The sequence below is a fragment of the Pongo abelii genome, chromosome 2 (genome assembly GCF_028885655.2).
Source record: "Pongo abelii isolate AG06213 chromosome 2, NHGRI_mPonAbe1-v2.0_pri, whole genome shotgun sequence".
Taxonomy (NCBI): Eukaryota; Metazoa; Chordata; class Mammalia; order Primates; family Hominidae; genus Pongo; species Pongo abelii.
The window spans coordinates 207,359,268-207,379,652 of record NC_085928.1 but is presented as its reverse complement, the minus strand read 5'-3'; the positions used below and the strand labels follow the sequence as shown (position 1 = coordinate 207,379,652).

Sequence of the window (20,385 nt, the reverse complement as noted above, 5' to 3'; positions counted from 1 at the left end):
TTTAAGTTACTGATGCATTGTTAGAGAAGGAATGGATAGCTAGAAGGAAATACTAACAGCTTCCCATAGCTTAACCTTCTCTTAAAGCGTGACTTCTAAAGGGCTTAATCACATAGTCAAATGTGCCTATCCTTTTGGTAACTGAAAGAATTATTGTTTTAAAATCACAATTAGCATTAACTGATGAGATCATTGTGATTCTATTATTTGGTAAAGGTATGTACTTTAGTATCAGCAAGGGACAATATCATACAACTTGAAAAGTTATTATACTCATGACACCAAATAACCCTCTGAGGTGAGCTCAACTGGATAACAGCTAGTGAGGCACTTTTTTTTTTTTTTTAGATGGAGTCTCGCTCTGTCGCCCAAGCTGGAGTGCAGTGGCACGATCTCTGCTCACTACAAGTTCCACCTCCCGGGTTCACGCCATTCTCCTGCCTCATCCTCCTGAATAGCTGTGACTACAGGCGCCCGCCACCACGCCCGGCTAATTTTTTGTATTTTTAGTAGAGACGGGGTTTCACTGTGTTAGCCAGGGTGGTCTTCATCTCCTGACCTTGTGATCCGCCCGCCTTGGCCTCCCCCATAGTGCTGGGATTACAGGCGTGAGCCACCGCGCCCAGCTAGTGAAGCACATTTTAAGACAGTAAATAGAATTTTTTGGAGATGGGGTCTCTTTCTATCATCCAGGCTGGGGCATAGTAACACAACCATAGCTCATTACAGCCTCAAACTCCTGGGCTCAAGCCATCCTTCTGCTTGGATAGTTAGCTGGGACTATAGGCATGTGAAACCACACCCAGCTAATTTTTTAAGTTTTTTTGTTTTGTTTTGTTTTTTAAGATGGGGTCTTGCTATGTTGCTCAGGCTGGTCTTGAACTTCTGGCCTCAAGTGATCCTCTCGCTCCAGCCTCCCAAGATGAGAAATAAAATTTAAAGGTGGCTTTTTGGCCACACCATAGGACAGTCTTCAGGTAAATGTAAGTAACATGTATATGTGCTTATATATATCACTGAATGATCCACTGAACCTAAAAAAGCCCTAGGAAATAAACCCAGGACGTTCTTTCTTTTCTTTTTTTTTTAAGACAAAGTCTTGCTCTTTTCACCCAGGCTGGAGTGCAATGGTGTGATTTCGGCTCACTGCAACCTCCCCCTCCTGGGTTCAAGTGATTCTCCTACCTTAGCCTCCTGAGTAGCTGGGATTACAGGCGCCCGCCACCACGCCCAGCTAATTTTTGTATTTTTTTTAGTAGAGATGGGGTTTCACCATGTTGGCCAGGCTGGTCTCGAACTCCTGACCTCAGGTGATTCACCTGCCTTGCCTTCCCAAAGTACTGGGATTACAGGCGTGAGCCACCATGCCTGGCCACCCAGGACATTATTTCTAAGTAAATACAAAAAAGCTGAGGCAAGGCTTAGACACTCACGAAAGTACAGACATGACTTAGGCTGTTCACCAATGCTGAATGGGCAGAGCAACAAACTAGCTAACCATCAGTCTGACAGTTAAGTCTGCTGAGTTAAGACAGGAAAAATGAGGATTGTTAGCCACATATCTTAACCAGCTCCCTTTGTAACTCCAAGAATGGCCTCTGCCATGCATCGATATAAACAGGATAGAAAAGATGATAAGAGTGTCTTGGGAATGAAGTGTTTTGTCTTTTATGAGGGGAGAGACAGACAAAGAAGTGAACAATTTATTTTTCCTCCTGTTAATCTCCCACCAGAGTACCTCTCAATTTTAAAGGCTTAACACAGGTGCAAAGGTCAGGGTACAGTAAACAGAAAAGAGGTCCTTTCTCACGTCCAATCTGCTCTAGGCTTTGGGCAAATACAGTAGACAGGAAGATAGTCCCATGCTCCAACTTCATCAGGGTACGAAATAAAGATTTGGGGCTTCTAATCTAGGAACAGACCATATACTTGTCTCTAGTGTTTACTATTTCACATCTTACAGTTACCTAATCATAACCTTGTGTCTACATGGGGGAATGGGCCCAATGGAAGATAAGGAATCCCACCATTTGAGAAACTGCGTTGAGAATTATTTTTCGTAGTAAAATAATACTCCTAACAACAATAAAAATTAAACTTTAGGCCCCACAACTTTGATTGAGGCTCCTCAAATAAGAAGGCAGTGTCCCCCACAATGGGATATGGACGTGAATTTCAAACTAGTATCATGGTGCTCGTTAACAATGTTATTTCTGGTGGTAGAATGATGGAGATTCTAAATTATTACGCATTTTCCTCTTATCTGTATCTTTATTTTCATTTTCAGATGATAAACATAGATTTCTTATTCAGCAGAAATGCCCTTCAAGGTACGATCTTCAAGGAGAACCCTAGATGACAGTGTCTCACTTACACACACCATTATCTCACTGGGACCAGAAATAAAACAACAGTTAAAAAATACTTATAAGACAAGCACTAGCATGTCTCATTTAGTTCTTATAGCCTCCTTGGGTGTTAAGATAGTATCCCTACTTTACAAATAGAGACACTGGGCCAGGTGCGGTGGCTCATGCCTGTAATCCCAGCACTTTGGAAGGCGGGTGGATCACCTGAGGTCAAGAATTCAAGACCAGCCTGGCCAACATGGTGAAACTCTGTCTATGCTAAAACTACAAAAATTAGCCGGGCATGTTTGTGTGCCTGTAATCTCAGCTACTTGGGAGACTGAGGCAGGAAAATCACTTGAACCTGGGAGGCAGAGGCTATAGTGAGCCGAGATTATGCCACTGCACTCCAGTCTGGGCAACAGAGCGAGATCTCATCTCAATCAATCAACAAATCAACCAGTCAATCAAATGGAGACATTAGAAGCTTTGAGAGGTTAAGTTACCTCCCCAAGGCACTTAACTAGCATATGGTAGAACTAAGATCCTGATTGTAGGTCCCGTGACTACAGAAACTGGGCTGTTAACTATCATGCTATGCCACTTACAAAGCAAGAAATATCTGTTATCTTTTCTCTACAAAAACAACTTGATTCTTCACCTTTCCTTTTTAATATCTGTGGGCCAAGAACTATCCAGAAACAGATTTTATAAAATGACAGTTAAATCCACCATTCTTTATCCACTTGCTTTCACTAAACTAACCAACTAAAAAACGAAAAATGCACTTGGTATATACAATTTATTTTACTCAGAAACAGATGTTATAATATGACAAGTTAAATCCACCATTCTTTACCCACTTGCTTTCACTAAACTGATCAACTGAAAAAGGAAAAATGCAATTGGTATACACAATTTATTTTACTCCCAAAGTACTAAAATTTCAAAGTGACCCAAGAAACAAAGGACAAAATGTTAGGAAAAAACAACAGACAAAAACTGGAGTTCAAATTATAGAGCACTCTGCAAGTACAAAAGGTAGTAATATAAAAAACAAAACCTGAGGTGTCATTTTAGAATTTAAAGTACCCGGCCAGGCACGGTGGCTCACGCCTGTAATCCTAGCACTTTGGGAGGCTGAGACGGAAGGATTGCTTAAGCTCGGAAGTTCAAGACCAGTCTGGGCAACAAAGTGAGACCGCTTCTCTACAAAAAATACAAAAATTAGCCAAGCGTGTTGGCACATGCCTGTAGTCCCAGCTACTCGGGAGGGTGAGGTGGGAGGATGGGTTGAGCCTGGGAGGCAAAGACTGCAGTGAGCCAAGATCCCACCACGGCACTCCAGCTTGGGCAACAGAACCAGACCCTGCCTCAAAAATAATTAAAAAAAATAAAAAAGAAAGAACTTTTTTAAAAAAAGAAGTTAAAAGTAAGGCCAGGCACGGTGGCTTACGCCTGTAATCCCAGAACTTTGGGAGGCTGAAGCAGGTGGATCACGAGGTCAAGAGATCGAGACCATCCTGGCTAACATGGTGGAACCCTGTCTCTACTAAAAAATACAAAAAATTAGAGGGGCGTGGTGGCGGGCGCCTGTAGTCCCAGCTACTCGGGAGGCAGCAGAATGGCGTGAACATGGAAGGCGGAGCTTGTAGCGAGCTGAGATTGTGCCACTGCACTCCAGCCTGGGTGACAGAGTAAGACTCCATCTCAAAAAAAAAAAAAAAAGAAAAGAAGTTAAAAATACCCATCATGTTAAACTAACGGCATTGGACAGTTTTCGTTTGATACAACTGACCTGGGTCACATTCCACCCTGAACGTGGAATGAGGTTCACTGTGTTGTGCACATACGAAATGCAACCACATGGTTCTCCAACAAAACACAATACCTACCTCAGAAAGGGCCCATCAACAATAAGGTATAAAGTATCTAAGAACAAACATAAGGAATGTGCAAAACCTAAGTGAAACGCTGCGAAATATTACTAAGGTACGGGAAGTCTTTTGCAATGAAAGCAACTGTCCCTAAATTAATCTATAAATATAATGCAACAACAAGTAAAAACCACACTTTTTAAAAAGATTACAAAACAAATCCAGAATTTACGTTGGGACAAAAATGTGAGAAATTCCTAGAAATTTCTGAAAAGAATTAAAGGAGAGAGGTGAATAAGGAGCGCCAGGTCCTGTCAAATGATAAAACTACGCTAATTAAGGCAAATAGAGCCAGCACGGAATAGAGATCAAATCCAGGGAGACTCAGTGGTAGGTTGCATTTCTGAACCACAGGGAAAAGAGCAAATTACTCAATAAACAGTATTAGAACTACCAACTAATTTCATTGGTTCCCAGACCCATGGGAATAAATTTAAAAAAAAAAAAGAACTCACAACTAAATATTTTATTAACAGCTGGAATTCATTTTGGTGTAAAGAATGAGGTAAGGATCTACCTTAACTTTTTTCCAAAGCACTAAATTAAAAATAACACATTAGGCCGGGCGCAGTGGCTCACATTTGTAATCCCAGCACTTTGGGAGGATAAGGCGGCGGATCACCTGAGTTTGGGAATTTGAGACAAGCCTGACCAACATGGAGAAACCCTGTCTCTACTAAAGAGGCACCTGTCATCCCAACTATTCGGGAGGCTGAGGCAGGAAAATTGCTTGAAGGCAGGAAAATTGCTTGAACCCAGGAAGCGGAGGCCACCGTGAGCCGAGATCACGCCACTGCACTCCAGCCTGGGCAACAAGATCAAAACTCCGTCTCAAAAAAAAACAAAAAAAACAAAAAAACAAAACCACATTAATATCTAGAAAAAAAGAGTTGGACATTTTTATAAACATTTACTTTATATGTGGAAACAAGCTTTTAAGTAGTTATTTTTCTAATACACGACCATAAATATTTTTAAATAAATGGCAGTGAGCCCACAATTCCTTTTGGACTTTCAAGCCCCTTGAACATGTATTTCTTAAACACACTAAATTTTTTTTTTTTGAGACGGAGTCTCACTCTGTCACCCAGGCTGGAGTGCAGTAGTGCGATCTCAACTCACTGCAACCTCCACCTCACAAGTACAAGCAATTCTCCTGTCTCAGCCTCCCGAGTAGCTGGGACTACAGGCGCATGCCACCATGCCTGGCTAATTTTTGTATTTTTAGTAGAGACGGAGTTTCACCATATTGGTCAGGCTAGTCTTGAACTCCTGACCTCAGGTGATCCACCCACCTCGGCCTCCCAAAGTGCTGGGATTACAGGCATGAGCCACTGCGCCCGGCCTAAACTTACTCTTCTTGAAGCTGCTTTTTTCCATTCACTATATCATGGACAGTTCTCTTTTCCCTGAAAAAAATGCATACTGTATTGTAACCAGTTCCCTACTGATGGCCATTTATTTTTACCTCTAAATAACGTAACAATTGAAACTCTTGATCTATCCTAGTTCTACTGTTTCCCTTGGACACACCTGCTACAAGTTAAATTTCTGGGTAAAAGGGCATGTATATCTAAATTTTTAAATTTTCATCTAACTTTTGCTATAGACACACACATGCACACAAGATTTAAATGTTTGTAGAGTCAATCTGGTATATTTTCATTGCTTCTGAGCTTCCTATTATGGGCAAAAATGTCTTATCAATATAAGATTATAAAAATGGTCTCCTGCTCAAACAACTGAATAGCAAGAAGATAACCCAAATTAAAAAGCAGGCAAAGGACTTGAATGTGGAGAAAAGGGAACCCTGTACACTGTTGGTGGGAATGTGAATTAGCACAGCCATGAAGGAAAACAGTATACAGGTTCCTCAAAAAATTAAAAATAGAACTACCATATGATCCAGCAATTCCATTTCTGAGTGTATTTCAAAGACAATGAAATCAGTGTGTTGAAGAGGTACCTGCACCCCATACTCACTGCAGCACTATCCACAATAGCCAAGGCATGGCATCAACCTCAATGCCCATGAGTGGATGAATGGAGAAAGAAAATGTAGTATATATACACAATGGAATACAATTCAGCCTTAAAACATCCTGTCATTTGCAACATGGATGAATGTGGAGCATAATATGTGAAATATGCCAGACACAAAGAAATATACTGCATGATCTCACTTATATGTGGTATCTAAGGTCAAACTCACAGACGTAGAGAATCAACGGTGGTTACCAGGGGCTGGGGCTGGGGCAGAGAATTGGAAGATGTTGGTCAAGGGTTATAAAGCTTCAGTGATGGGAGGAAGCCATCCTAGAGATCTATTGTACAGTCTGGTGACTATAGTTAATAATAATGTACTGTGTCTTGAAAATAGATGAGAATCGACTTTAAATGTTCTCACAACGAAGTGAGTGATGGATATGCTGATTATCTTGATTTATTACACAAAGTAAACATATATCAAAACATCACATTGTACCCCATAAATATATATAATTTTGTCAATTAAAAATAATCTTTAGGTCAGGCACAGTGGCTCATGCCTGTAATCCCAGCACTTTGGGAGGCTAAGCCGGGCGGATCACTTGAGGTCAGGAGTTCGAGACCAGCCTGGCCAACATGGTGAAACCCCATCTCTACTAAATATACAAAAAATTAGCCAGGCATAGTGGCGCACCTCTTGTGGTCCTGGCTACTCCAGAGGCTGTGGCACGAGAATCGCTTGAACCCGGGAGGTGGAGTTTGCAGTGAGCTGAGATCACGCCTCTGCACTCTAGCCTCGGAGACAGAGGGAGACTCTGTCACAAACAAAGAAACCAAAAACTTAAAAAGAATGATTTCCTGTATTTTTTTTTTCTTTTTTTAAGAGACAAGGTCGGCCGGGCGCGGTGTCTCACGCCTGTAATCCCAGCACTTTGGGAGGCTGAGGCAGGCGGATCATGAGGTCAGGAGATTGAGACCATCCTGGCTAACACAGTGAAACCCCGTCTCTACTAAAAATACAAAAAATTAGCCGGGCGTGGTGGCACGTGCCTATAGTCCCAGCTACTCCGGAGGCTGAGGCAGAAGAATCGCTTGAACCCAGGAGGCAGAGGTTGCAGTAAGCCAAGATCGCGCCACTGCACTCCAGCCTGGGAGAGAGAGCGAGACTCTGTCTCAAAAAAAAGAGAGAGACAAGGTCTTGCTGTCACCCAGGCTGGAATGCAGTCGAGCGACCATAGCTCACTTCAACCTCAAACTCCTGGTTTCAAGCAGTCCTCCCACCTCATCCTTCTGAGTAGCTGGGACTACAGGCATGCACCACCACACAGATAATTTTATTTTTTGTAGCGATAGAGTCTCGCTAAGTCTATATACATCCCTCTACGTATTTATATTGCTATGTTGCCCAGGCTGGTCTCAAACTCCTGCCCTCAAGCGATCCTTCTGCCTCAGCCTCCTAAAGTGCTGGGATTACAGATGTGAGCCACCATGGCCGGCCTATATTTGTTTCTTTTTAACAGCTTTATTGAGATGTGATTCACACACCACAAAATTTGCCCCATTAAAGAACACAATTCCCTGTTTTTTAATATATTCAGATTGTGTAACTATCACTACTACCTAATTCCAGAACACCTCCATTACCCCACAAAGAAACTCTATACCCATTAACAGTCATCTCTCATTCCCCTTCTTCCCAGCTCCTGGCAACCATTAATCTACTTTATATCTCCATGTATTTGCCTATTCTGGACATTTCAAATGAATGAAATCATATGTTATAAGGCCTTTTGTGTCTGGCTTTTCACTTAGCATGTTTCCAAGGTGCATCCACATTTAAGTATATATCGGTGTTTATTCCTTTTATAGAATAATATTCCATTGTATAGATATACCAAATTTTATTTATCCATTCATCAGTTGTTGAACATTTAGGTTGTTTTCACTTTCTGGCTATTATGAACGATGCTGTTACAAGCATTCGTGTACACGTTTCTGTGTATTTGGTTTTAATTAGCCAAACTTTTAATCCATCTGGAATGTTTTGTGGCACAGGAATCTATCCCTTTTCCCTCCAAAAGAAGTAACCATCCAAGTTATTTCTCTTGGATGTGCTATAATTTTACCAAACTAAATTTAGTGTGAGTTTGTGTATGTATTTGTGTGTTTTAATCCTGATTGGCACTTACAAAGCCTTTCAACTTTAGACTCAGACTTTCTTTCACTTCTAGAAAACATCCCTAATTTCTTCAGTTTCCCTTCCATTATCTCCTGGCATACTCATGACATAGAGGTTAGAACTTTAAAGTGAAGCAAGAACTTAAAGAACTTGCAAAGTAATCTCAGTACAGAGTTCTAGACTTTCATACACTCCCTCAAATCTTTTACAGTTGTCTTGCATAAGCGTATCAGTATTAATTTTTTTGGCAGCAACCCGCTACTGTCATTTTTACAAAGCATTCACCTTGGTTTTCAAGGGAGGAGCTTTCTTCTTACACTCATATTTCATCATTTTATGTAATACTGAATAAAATTATGAAACTGCAACAAGTAAATTTCCCCTAAGTATAACTGACTCTTAAACATGTAAATCAACTGAGGAGCATAATGTGCAGTCACATTAGAGACAAGCCAGCATTCAGCACACCACAGAACTCAATAGTGGCTAATGTTATAGAAGTCAGTTAAAGGATTATCTATTGTACTCATTGCCCCATTAATCAATACTGAGGTTTAGTTCTGTTATTTGCTGAATTTGTCTATTTCATTGTGTTGGCTTTTCTCAGAGGATGGTGATAGACTGTTAGTTCATCTCTACTTAGGTAACTTGCTGAGAATTGAGGGCAAAGGGCTATGATGGGCAGTAGCTGCTGCTCTACCTTGAACTATTTTCAGTGGGAATAAGGACACTAAGAACCCCAGCAGCTGTTCTGAAAATGGATGTTCCTCACTCTTGCCAAGTGTTACAAGGTGTACGTGTGTGGGTGAGTATCCTGTCTCTTGTCCTTAGACTTTTGGCTTGATAACAGATTTGTTCTTTGCTGATATGTGGCACAGGCAGGGAGAGATTCCCCAACTACTCAGTCTTTACCATGGGTGTCCCCTTTCCTCTCCACTTCCACCATCTCCAGAAATATGAGCACTCAGTATCACACCACTTCCCTGTACTAATCTTCCTTCTGCCCGCCTGGACCTTCCCTCTACTTTTTGCCCAGTGGGAGCTGATTCTCAGTTTCTGATCCACCAAAACTCTCTCCTCCTTGTTTGTGAGTATGAAGACACATGTGTTTTTAATATTTTTTCATAATTTCTATGGATTTGGTAGGAGGAAGAAGAGACTCCATGAGCTTACTTCATTCTCTTAAACCTGAAACTGCTATTGGCTTCTGATTGATATTCTGTAGTAATTCAAGGAAGCTTCCTTTATTACTAGTTTTCTAAGAGATTTAAACACAAAAGGAAACAATTTTACTAACAGGCTTTTCAGCACTTGCTGAGATACCATTTTTTTCCCCTTTGGCCTATTAAAATAGTGAATTATATTGTCACTAACGTGAATTCTGTAAGAATTCCTACTTCCTCAGGTCATGCTACAGGTTTTACTATGTGCATATTCAATTTATCAATTGTATTTGAAAGTGTTACATCTATAAAGGTTAATTGGCATTTGTGGGTAAATGCTAATTTTTTTCAGGTTTAAGTATCATGGGTCTGCTAACCTCAGTAGGGAAATCTGGCTTTACTCTAGGACAGTACAGACAAGAGTTTTTTTGGTTTTTGTTTTTTTTAATTTGCTAGGACTCTGTACTTTGTGTCTTTTTGTGAGGAAGAATTTATTTATTTATTTATTTATTTATTTATATTTTTTTTGAGACAGAATCTTGCTCTGTCGCCCAGGCTGGAGTGCAGTGGCGCGATCTCGGCTCAATGCAAGCTCCGCCTCCCCGGTTCACACCATTCTCCTGTCTCGGCCTCCCAAGTAGCAGGGACTACAGGCGCCTGCCACCACGCCTGGCTAATTTTTTAAATTTTTAGTAGGTACGGGGTTTCACCATGTTAGCCAGGATGGTCTCGATCTCCTGACCTCATGATCCGCCCGCCTCAGCCTCCCAAAGTGCTAGGATAACAGGCGTGAGCCACCGTGCCCAGCCAGAAGAATTTATTATACTTAATGGTTGGAAAGAGAAAGTGCTCAGAACTGTTTCAACTACTAAGAAATAAACCTCCTAACTAACTCCCCAAAGCCAATGGTAATAATATCCATCCAGATGTCCTATACAAATGCATATGCACACATATATACACATACTCATCCTACATATGTCATATACATCTTTTAACAAAATGGTTTCATAACATTTTGCAACTTACTGTTTTTGCTTTTTTTTTTTTTTTTTTTTTTGTGAGACAGAGTCTCGCTCTGTTGCCCAGGCTGGAGCACGGTGGCATAACCTAAGCTCACTGCAACCTCCGCCTCCCAGGTTCAAGCGATTCTCCCTGCCTCAGCCTCCTAAGTAGCTGGGATCACAGCTACTTAGGAGTGCTGGGATCACGCACCACAACACCTGGCTGATTTTTGTATTTTTAGTAGAGATGGGGTTTCACCATGTTGACCAGCCTCGTCTTGAACTCCTGACCTCAGGTGATCCGCCCACCTCAGCCTCCCAAAGTGTTGGGATTACAGGCATGAGCCACAGCACCTGGCCTGTTTTCACTTTATATAGACATCTTTCAGTATCAAAATATAGATCTATATTCTTAAACAGCTGCATAGCAAACTATTGCCTGAATGGGCCATAATTTATACTATCATATTGTCTTCCAAAGAAATGTTTACACCAGTTTACCTTATGGGATAGATTTTTGACAAGAGAAGGCTTCTTAAAGCATGACATAAAAACTAGAAGCCTCAAAGTCAAAGATAGACAAGTTTTAGGCCGGGTGCAGTGGCTCAAGCCTGTAATCCTAGCACTTTAGGCAGACTGGCCGAGGCGGGCAGATTGCCTGAGCTCAGGAGTTCGAGACCAGCCTGGGCAACATGGTGAAACACTGTTCTACTAAAATACAAAAAATTAGCCGGGCATGGCAGCGTGTGCCTGTAGTCTCAGCTACTTGGGAGGCTGAGGCAGGAGAACTGCTTGAACCAGGAAGCAGAGGTTGCAGTGAGCCGAGACTGCGTCACTGCACTCCAGCCTGGGTGACAAAGCAAGATTCCACCTCCAAAAAATAAAAAATAAAAAATAAAAAAAGACAGATAAGTTTTACTACGTAAGAACTGAAAACTCCTATTAAGCAAAAATATCAAACAATTTTGGGGTACTGAAGGCTTTTACCTTTCGTGAGGGACCATTCTTATGACATTTATAATCAGCAATTAATTTAACATTTTTATGACTAGAATGACACCAAGTTCCCTGAAGGTCATATATTCTGTTCATTGCTACATTCTTAGGAACCAGCACAGTGCCTGGTACATTGAGCGTCTCCTATATTAAAAAAAAAAATAAAACAGAAACAATCCAGTTGAAAAATAGGCCAAGGGGCAGGGCACGGTGTCTCACGCCTGTAATCCCAGCACTTTGGGAGGCCAAGGTGGGTGGATCACCTGAGGTCAGGAGGTCGACACCAGCCTGGCCAACGTGGTGAAACCCCATCTCTACTAAAAATACAAAAATTAGCCAGGCGTGGTGGCGGGCGCCTGTAATCCCAACTACTTGGGGGGCTGAGACAGGAGAATTACTTGAACCCAGGAGGCGGAGGTTGTGGTGAGCCAAGATCGCACCATTGCACTCCAGCCTGGCGACAGAGTAAGACTCCATCTCAAAAAAAAGAAAAATAGGCAAAGGAAAACCATGCACACACAAAAAAGTGGCCAATAAACACAGAAACAGATGTTCAAACTTAAAACTCAAAAATGCAAATTAAAACAAAACTCTGTGATCTGTAAGACTGGCAAAGCTTAACAAATGTAAACTGGTTCAACTTTTTGGAGGGTAACTTAATTATCTTAAAAATTTAAGTGTGAATATTCCTTCACCATCAATTCTAATAATGAGAATTTAGCTTACAGGAACAAATGTATAAATGTAAAGACATAATTTCATCGCACTATTAGCTTATGAAAAAAATGGAATCAATGCAAGTGTCTACGAGGATTAAATGGTGGAACATCTCCATAATGCAGCAATATAAAAGGCTTCAAGAAGACTAACTGGTTTAAAGAAATATCCATGAGTGGGAGAAAAAAATAGGACTCTTATTAGCAAGGATAATGCACAGCAAATGTGAGCTTGGAGTTTGAGGGAGAATAAAGGAAAAGTGCATACCAGAAAGACAGACTGACAGCTGTTCATCATCCACTGGAGAGGCTTTTTGACTGTTCTTTCCACCTCCTACTTGATTTTCTAGTTTGAGTCCACTGCACACCAAGGGAGCCTCCAGTGGACTTTTACAGTAAGGGTGGTCCAGCAACTCAGAACTAAGAATGTTCTGCTTGAGAGATCCATCCTCCTCCATCTGGTATGAGTTCTCATTTTGAACAGACTTTTGGGACATAGGCCCATCTACGCTACTCACAGATGTATCTGCTCCAGACACTGACAGTTTTACTCTGTCATCACTGACAGAACTTGTCTGATTTTCCTGACCCAGAGTCATAATTTCTCTTTCAGTTTCTGAAATGAACATGGTATTAGAACGATGTTCTGGTAAGGGGATGTCATGAATCAGCTCCGTACACTCCCACTTAGGAGAACAGGATGACTGGTCCCAGGCGTTTGTGGCACTGCCATTCTGTTGGTCAGGGAATGCTTCATCTAAACTAAGCTCCTTGCCCAAGAAAGAGCTTCCTTTAGTGTGGCAATCAGGCACATGAGAGTTCGTCCCCTTCACCACAGCATTGCTGTCCATATCTGGAAAGTACGGCTGATGCCGACAAGAAGGGTCTTTAGGTTCTGGGGAAGGAAATGGGCTGCAACTGCCACCCTCACCGTTCTCCCTACGGGTCTCTTGATGGTCCCCAGTGACCTTCTGTACCCAGCTTCGCTGGGCTTTTCTTAGCTTGCAAACCTTGCTTTTGGTTCTGAAGTGCTGGGATCTGAGAATCCTGTACCGAAATCTAATCATGGATAATTTCTCATACATCATAAGAGGAGATAATTTTATTCTTCTATGTTGGTTAAGTTGGAACTTTTTTGGAATCAAGGGTCCCCTATTCCTGTGGTGCTCCGGCCCTTGGCAGCAGCTGTAACAAAAGCCCTTTCTCTTATGGTTGCTCAAGGTGACCACAATCGTGCCACTCTCACCTGGACTTTGGCTCTCCCCATTGAACTTCATGGGAAAGTCAGAAGCTTGTGGGTCTGTCCTAGGTCTGTGACCATTGGCCTGACCTAAAGCACTATTTGATGGAAAGTCAGTAACTGCCTTCAAGAGATTTTTCTCTCTGCAGTATTCATGGTCAGAATTCTTTGCTGATGACAACAACTTCTCTGCTTGGAGTCTCAGGAGAGTCTTTGAGGAGGAAATGAAGTGTTTAGTGTCCTTTCTTTTCACTTTAGAGGATAAAGTACTAACATTTTGAGTAGCCACATTGAACTTGGTCTTAGCACAAAGGGGTTCATCCTTGATCCACGTTTTCTGGATTTGAAGAGCTTTCTTTCTACCCTGGAAATGTTTCAACTGTCTATTCCAAGTAACTGGCCTTCCCAGCTTAGCTTTCAGAATGCACAAGTGTTGGTGAAAATAAAACTTCTTAAAGCCTCCAAACCCAGTATTCCATTTCTCAGAAAAGGCTAAGTGGATTCCTTTCCTCCATAGAATTTTCCTCTGTTTTTTCATTTTTCTGATGCATAATGAGATCTGGATGCAGCTGTAAAGAAGAGAAGTAAGTTATATTTCTGTCTAAAAATAAGGTCATGAAGACATATTCACAGTAATTAAGATAGAAAATTGAGGGAAAAAAAGAGTATACATACTTCAATTTAGACTATTAGACACAATGAAATCTTATCCGACCAAGGTTTTCATCACAATGAAAACTGGAGAGGAGGGAGGACATGAGTAGCCTAACAAAAAGCCATTTGCTGTACACCTGCCTCTGAGAAAAATAAACTTAAGAATCATTTTCGACCAGGCACAGTGGCTCACACCTGCAATCCCAGCACTCTGGGAAGCCAAGGTGGGAGATTGCTTGTAATCCTCACACCTGACACCAGCTCCTGGGGAGGCTGAGGCAGAACTGCTTGAACCCTGGAGGCGGAGGTTGCACTGAGCCAAAATCGCGCCACTGCACTCCAGCCTGGGTGACAAGAGTGAAACTCCATCTCAAAAAAAAAAAAAAAAATCCGATTTCTGTAACCTCAGTGTGATTTGGAGAGGGAACTGAGGTAAACATGTGTTCAGTCCTCCATTTTCTTCCCCAGAGAAAACTTATACACAGAAAGGTAATACAGCACTTCTGAGTAAATTGTTAGCAAGCTGAAATTAGAATACTGGCTTCTGATTCATAGTCTTTCTTCCACTCTACCTGCAGTGGCTGGTTGCCTTTCTTTCTAAAGAGCCTTCGCTAATATTAGATCTTATTAAATCCTGAGGGGAAGTCATTGTTTGGTTTTGACTGTCATTCATTCCCATCTGCTTCTAGAGTGTGTTCCTGCAGTATATGTGTGTATGCTTGTGTTGGTTCTTGTTTCCTATATTCACTTGAGATCCAGAACCATCACTGGGTGAGAACATTTGATAAAGTCCTGTCCTTGCATGGCTACCCAGAGTCTTTGACTGGTAACAGAGGAGCGTGGCCTCCCTCTTGAGATGCTGACATCACATGTATTTACTAAATATCTACTGGTGCATGACTATACAGAACAAAACTACCTGCTCTTTTAAAAATTTGCTGTATGAAACAAATTATTTTGCTATGAGCAAATTATAATTAAGTCAATATGGAATCAGTCTTAACTGGTATTTGGTCTCCTCTCCCTTCCCCATCCTTCATTTTACAAATGAGAACACAGGGCCAGGCGTGGTGGCCCATGCCTGTAATCCCAGCACTTTGGGAAGCCGAGGCAGATGGATTACCTGAGGTCAGGAGTTCGAGACCAGCCTGGCCAACGTGGTGAAACCCCGTCTCTACTAAAAATACAAAAATAATTAGCCAGGCTTGATGATGGGTGCCTGTAATCTCAGCTACTTGGGAGGCTGAGGCAGAAGAATTGCTTGAACCTAGGAGGTGGACGTTGCAGTGAGCCAAGATTGCGCCACTGCACTCCAGCCTGGGAGACAAGAGTGAAGCTCTGTCTCCAAAAAAAAAAAAAAAAGAAGCTACAGGACCTCAGAGGCAACATATACCTATGAAAGTCAGGAGTATGGGTGGTGCTGAAAAAGGAAGGGCTGGCTCAAAGTCTGAATAAGAAGCAGTGAAACTCCTAGATACCATCTCCTACCGTGGCAGATAATGAAAGTTTCACTTTATGTGGAGGATGACCCAGGATAGTCCAGTATATCATGTACTGCTGAGCACAGGGGTATAGTATACCAGGAGGATAAATGAGTTTACACTGTGAATTCCCCTCCAGGCCCTTCCCCACTCAGCTTCCATAAGACTGGCAAGAAGCTCTATACCCACAAGAAGGCGACTAGTCCCTGGGGAAAAACAGATCATTCACGGAGAAAAAACCAACAGACAGTGATATCTGGGGATGTCGCAACAAAACAAGTCTGAACAATTACTCAATAGGGTGGCCTAAAGTTTAAGAAGCAGTTAGACTCCAGATCCCTACTTAACTCCACATGGCAGGTAAGTGACCCTCCCCTATCCAAGACTGGAAGTTTATCCTTTAGATAAAATAGTAAAATGTAAAATGTAAAAAAGAGTAAAATGGAAAGTCTGCACACAGAGGGACTCCAGGCATAGTTTGAAGATGGAATTATGTACTGCATATGAGACTCCAAACACACTTTGCCACTCATCTCTCAGAATGCTAGCAGTCTGTCTCACCCATGCAAGCAGACTGAAGATTCTTTTCTGGAGACTATAACTAGTCCAACAACAACAACAAAAAAATTCCATAAAGATACAGATATTACCCCACAAAATGGCCCACAGTGTACCCCAAAGTTGGCACGTCCCACCATGTGTTAAGAGTTCCCAAGCAGTTTCTTAGTGGTCATTCTTAAAAACAAATAGACGGGCCGGGCACGGTGGCTCACGCCTGTAATCCCAATACTTTGGGAGGCCAAGGTGGGCAGAGCACTTGAGGTCAGGAGTTCGAGACCAGCCTGGCCAACATGGCAAAACCCCATCTCTATTAAAAATACAAAAATTAGCTGGGCATGGTGGTGCATGCCTGTAATCCCAGCTACTTGGGAGGCTGAGGCACAGGAATCACTTGAACCTGGGAAGCAAAAGTTGTGGTGAGCTGAGATCGCACCACTACAGTCTAGCCAGGGCGACAAAGCAAGACTCTGTCTCAAAAAAATAAAATAAAAAATAAAGGATGACCAAGAATCACCAGACGTCTAGGGATAAAAACAGACCAAAACAAACAGATAAAAGCAAAAACTATATAAAGTCAACTTTTATAAACCAACAGAGAGGGGGAGAAAAGGGAGTTATTGCTTAATGGGTACAAAATTTCAGTTTGGGAAGATAAAAAGGTTCTGGAGATGAATGGTGGTGATGGTTGCACAGCAATGCGAATGTACTTTAATGCCAATGAACCGTACACCTAAAAATGGTTAAAATAGTAAATTTTATGTTACGTATATTTTACCACAATTAAAAAAAAAGAGGGGGCCGAGTGTGGTGGCTCACACCTATAATCACAGCACTTTGGGAGGCCAAGACAGGCGGATCACTTGAAGTCAGGAGTTCGAGACCAACCTGGCCAACAAGGTAAAACCCCAACCCTACTAAAAATACAAAAAAAATTAGCCAGCTGTGGTGGCACGTGCTTGTAATCCCAGCTACTCAGGAGGCTGAGACACGAGAACTGCTTGAACCTGGGAGTTCTGAAGGCTGCAGTGAGCCAAAATTGAGCCACTGCACTCCAGCCTGGGTGACAAACCAAGACTGTCTCACAAAAAAAAACAACAACAACAACAACAACAACTAATACTATCTTCAAAGAAGCAAAAGCAAATATTATATCCATTGAAAAAAAGAACAGGATGTTATTCTTTTTCTAAAGGAATGGCCAAAAACAAGAAAGGGGTCTTGAAAATTAAAAATAATAGCAGAAATTAAAAACTCAACAGAAAGCTTGGAAGTTAAAAAAAATAATAAATAAACAAAATGAAAAGACAACTGATAAACTAGAAAAAAATATTTGCAACATGTATCATAAAGGCCTAATATCCCTAATATATAGAACTCTTAAACTAAGGGATAACTGAAAAAAAGCCTAATGGAAAATAGGAAAAATACATAAGGAGACAATTTACAAATAAAGCTTTTTAAATGTTCCTTAAGCTTAAGAAAGATGTCCAAATTCATTTAAAAGACAATTGGCAAAAATTGTAACACATTCTCTTGGTGGGGAAGAGGGGCCTTTCCACACTTTGTTAGGAGGACTACAAATTGATCCAATCTTTTTGGAGGGTAATTTGGTAACATTTAATAACTACAAAAGTATTTACCTTTTAATCCAGCAACCCCACTTTAAGGAATTTACCTGAAGACATGCCTACAATAATACAAATATACACATGTACAAGGCTATTCATTGCAGCATTGTTTATAATAGCAAAATATTAAAAACAACCAGCAGGGAACTGTGGCTCAGCCTATAATCTCGCACTTTGGGAGGCTGAGATGGGTGGACTGTTTGAGCCCAGGAGTTTGAGACCACTCTGGGCAACATGATGAAACCCCATCTCTACAAAAAATATAAAAATTAGCCAAGTATGGTGGCATGCGCCTGTGGTCCCAGCTACTCAGGAGGCTGAGGTGGGAGGATCAACTGAGCCCAGGAGTTTGTGGTTGCAGTGAGCTGAGATTGCACCACGGCACTCTAGCCTGGGCAACAGAGTGATGTCCTATCTCAAAAAAAAATAAAAAAGGAAAAGGGCCAGGCGCAGTGGCTCACGCCTGTAATCCCAACACTTTGGGAAGCCAAGGTGGGCAGATCACCTGAGGTCGCGAGTTTGAGACCAGTCTGGCCAACACGGTGAAACCCTGTCTCTACTAAAAATACAAACATTAGCCGGGCATGGTGGCACATACCTGTAATCCAGCTACTCAGGAGGCTGAGGCAGGAGAATTGCTTGAACCCAGGAGGCGGCGGTGGCAGTGAGCCGAAATCACGCCATTGCACTCCAGCCTGGGGGACAAGAGCAAAACTCCATCTCAAAAAAAAAAAAAAAAATAGAATAACTGGCTAATACTCTTCAATCACGTCAATCAAAGTCCTGAAAGACAAAAACAGACTGTCCTAGAATGAAAGACTGAGATTAAGGAGACGACAATTAAACAAGGTATAATCCTGGATTAAGTCTCAGTTCAGAAAAAGAAAAGTCATGTGACAACTGACAAAACTGGAATAAGGTGTGCTGATCAGTTAGCAGTATTTTCTAAACATTAATTGCCTGGCCTTGACAATGTGCTGTAGTTCTATAACATTGGAGAGGCCAGGTACAGTGGTGCACACCTGTAGACCCACCTACTTGGGAGGCAGAGGCAGAAGGATTGTTTGAGCCCAAGAGTTCAAGATCAGCCTGGGCAACATAGCAAGACTCTGTCTCCTTAAAAAAACTGAAGCAAGGTTGGGCACGGTGGCTCATGCCTGTGATCCCAGCACTTTGGGAGGCTGAGGTGGGTGGATCAACTAAGGTCAGGAGTTCAAGACTAGCCTGGCCAACATAGAGAAACCCTGTCTCTACCAAAAATACAAAAATTAGCCAGGCACGGTGGCATGAACCTGTAATCCCAGCTACTCGGGAGCCTGAAGCGGGAGAATCACTTGAACCCAGGAGACAGAAGTTGCAGTGAGCCGAGATCACGCCACTGCACTCCAGCCTGGGCAACAGAGCGAGACCATGTCTTCAAACAAAAAAAACTGAAACAAAACTTCGGAGCAAAGCTAGGTGAAGCATATATAAAACTGTAATATTTTGCAATTTTTTTCAGTAAATTTGAAGTTATTTCTAAGTTAAAAGTAAAACATTTAAAATTTTGAGCAATCTCCCAGAAAGTACCACAAAACGACAGACTGAAACTAACATAACAACTAACAAAAAAGGTTTACAGAGATGTTAAGTTATCAAAATATTTACCTCCCATGCATCCTTCTCAGAGAGTCACAGGAGAAGGTACTCTGGCAAATAAGGGAGTAAGTCAAGAATACACAGGATGCAGGAAATGAGATCCAAAAACAAGGGTCAGGCAAAAAGAATACTAAAGATAACAGTAAAAATAGATGCAGAATGACAATGTGCCTCAAGCCTGGAGGGCCACCAATCCAGAAGGGAATGGTCAAAAGTCAGTCAAAAGGCTCCAAGAATGTGATCCTGATAGAATTTCTAAAGTGTATGAATGCAAATAAAGGAGACACAGACAACCAGAAGAGAGTCTGCAGTTAGTAGGTGGTACAGAGAACACTAAACAAAAGATAAAGACAATTAATTTCAGGGACAACAGAAAAATGTACAAGAAAGGGAAAACAGTGGTTGTAAACCTTGGTATACTACATGGTTTAACTATGACTACCATTTACATAATAGTAATAAGCTAAACACTGATCTAACCCAATGCTTCTCAACCAGATACTCCATACCACCTCAACCCAACATTTGGAAATGCGTGGGAAATTCTTGGTTGCTGTAATACATTCAGGTTGGTATTGACATTTACCACTGGGGTCCAAGGATGCTAAGTATCATGCAATAAACACAACAATGAAGGATTATCTCACCTGGAATGGTAATACTGCCCCTTATAGTATCCCTATAGTGGGAAGATACAGTGGTATCTTGGAGGGAAGATAAGAAGTATGCAAGTACACAGACGTGGGGAACAGATGTAAAAAAGAACAATCTTCATCTTCAAGTCAACAGATAAAGCATAAACTAAGTAATCAAAAGTTACATTATAAAAAGGTAATTTAGGCCAGGCATGG

At 41.6% G+C, this 20,385-nt stretch overlaps 1 protein-coding gene across 2 annotated transcripts in view; it reads right to left on the bottom strand.

Annotated features, from left to right (window-relative positions):
- The window catches only part of SENP5 (SUMO specific peptidase 5), a 67,029-nt gene that overhangs the window by 35,218 nt on the left and 11,426 nt on the right, over positions 1-20,385 (bottom strand). For both annotated transcript variants that reach the window (XM_002814465.4, XM_054551035.2), the window contains exon 2: positions 12,601-14,141. In XM_002814465.4, coding sequence (XP_002814511.1) covers positions 12,601-14,110 — 1,510 coding nt within the window. In that variant the 5' untranslated portion in view covers positions 14,111-14,141. The remainder of the gene's footprint in view (positions 1-12,600; positions 14,142-20,385) is intronic.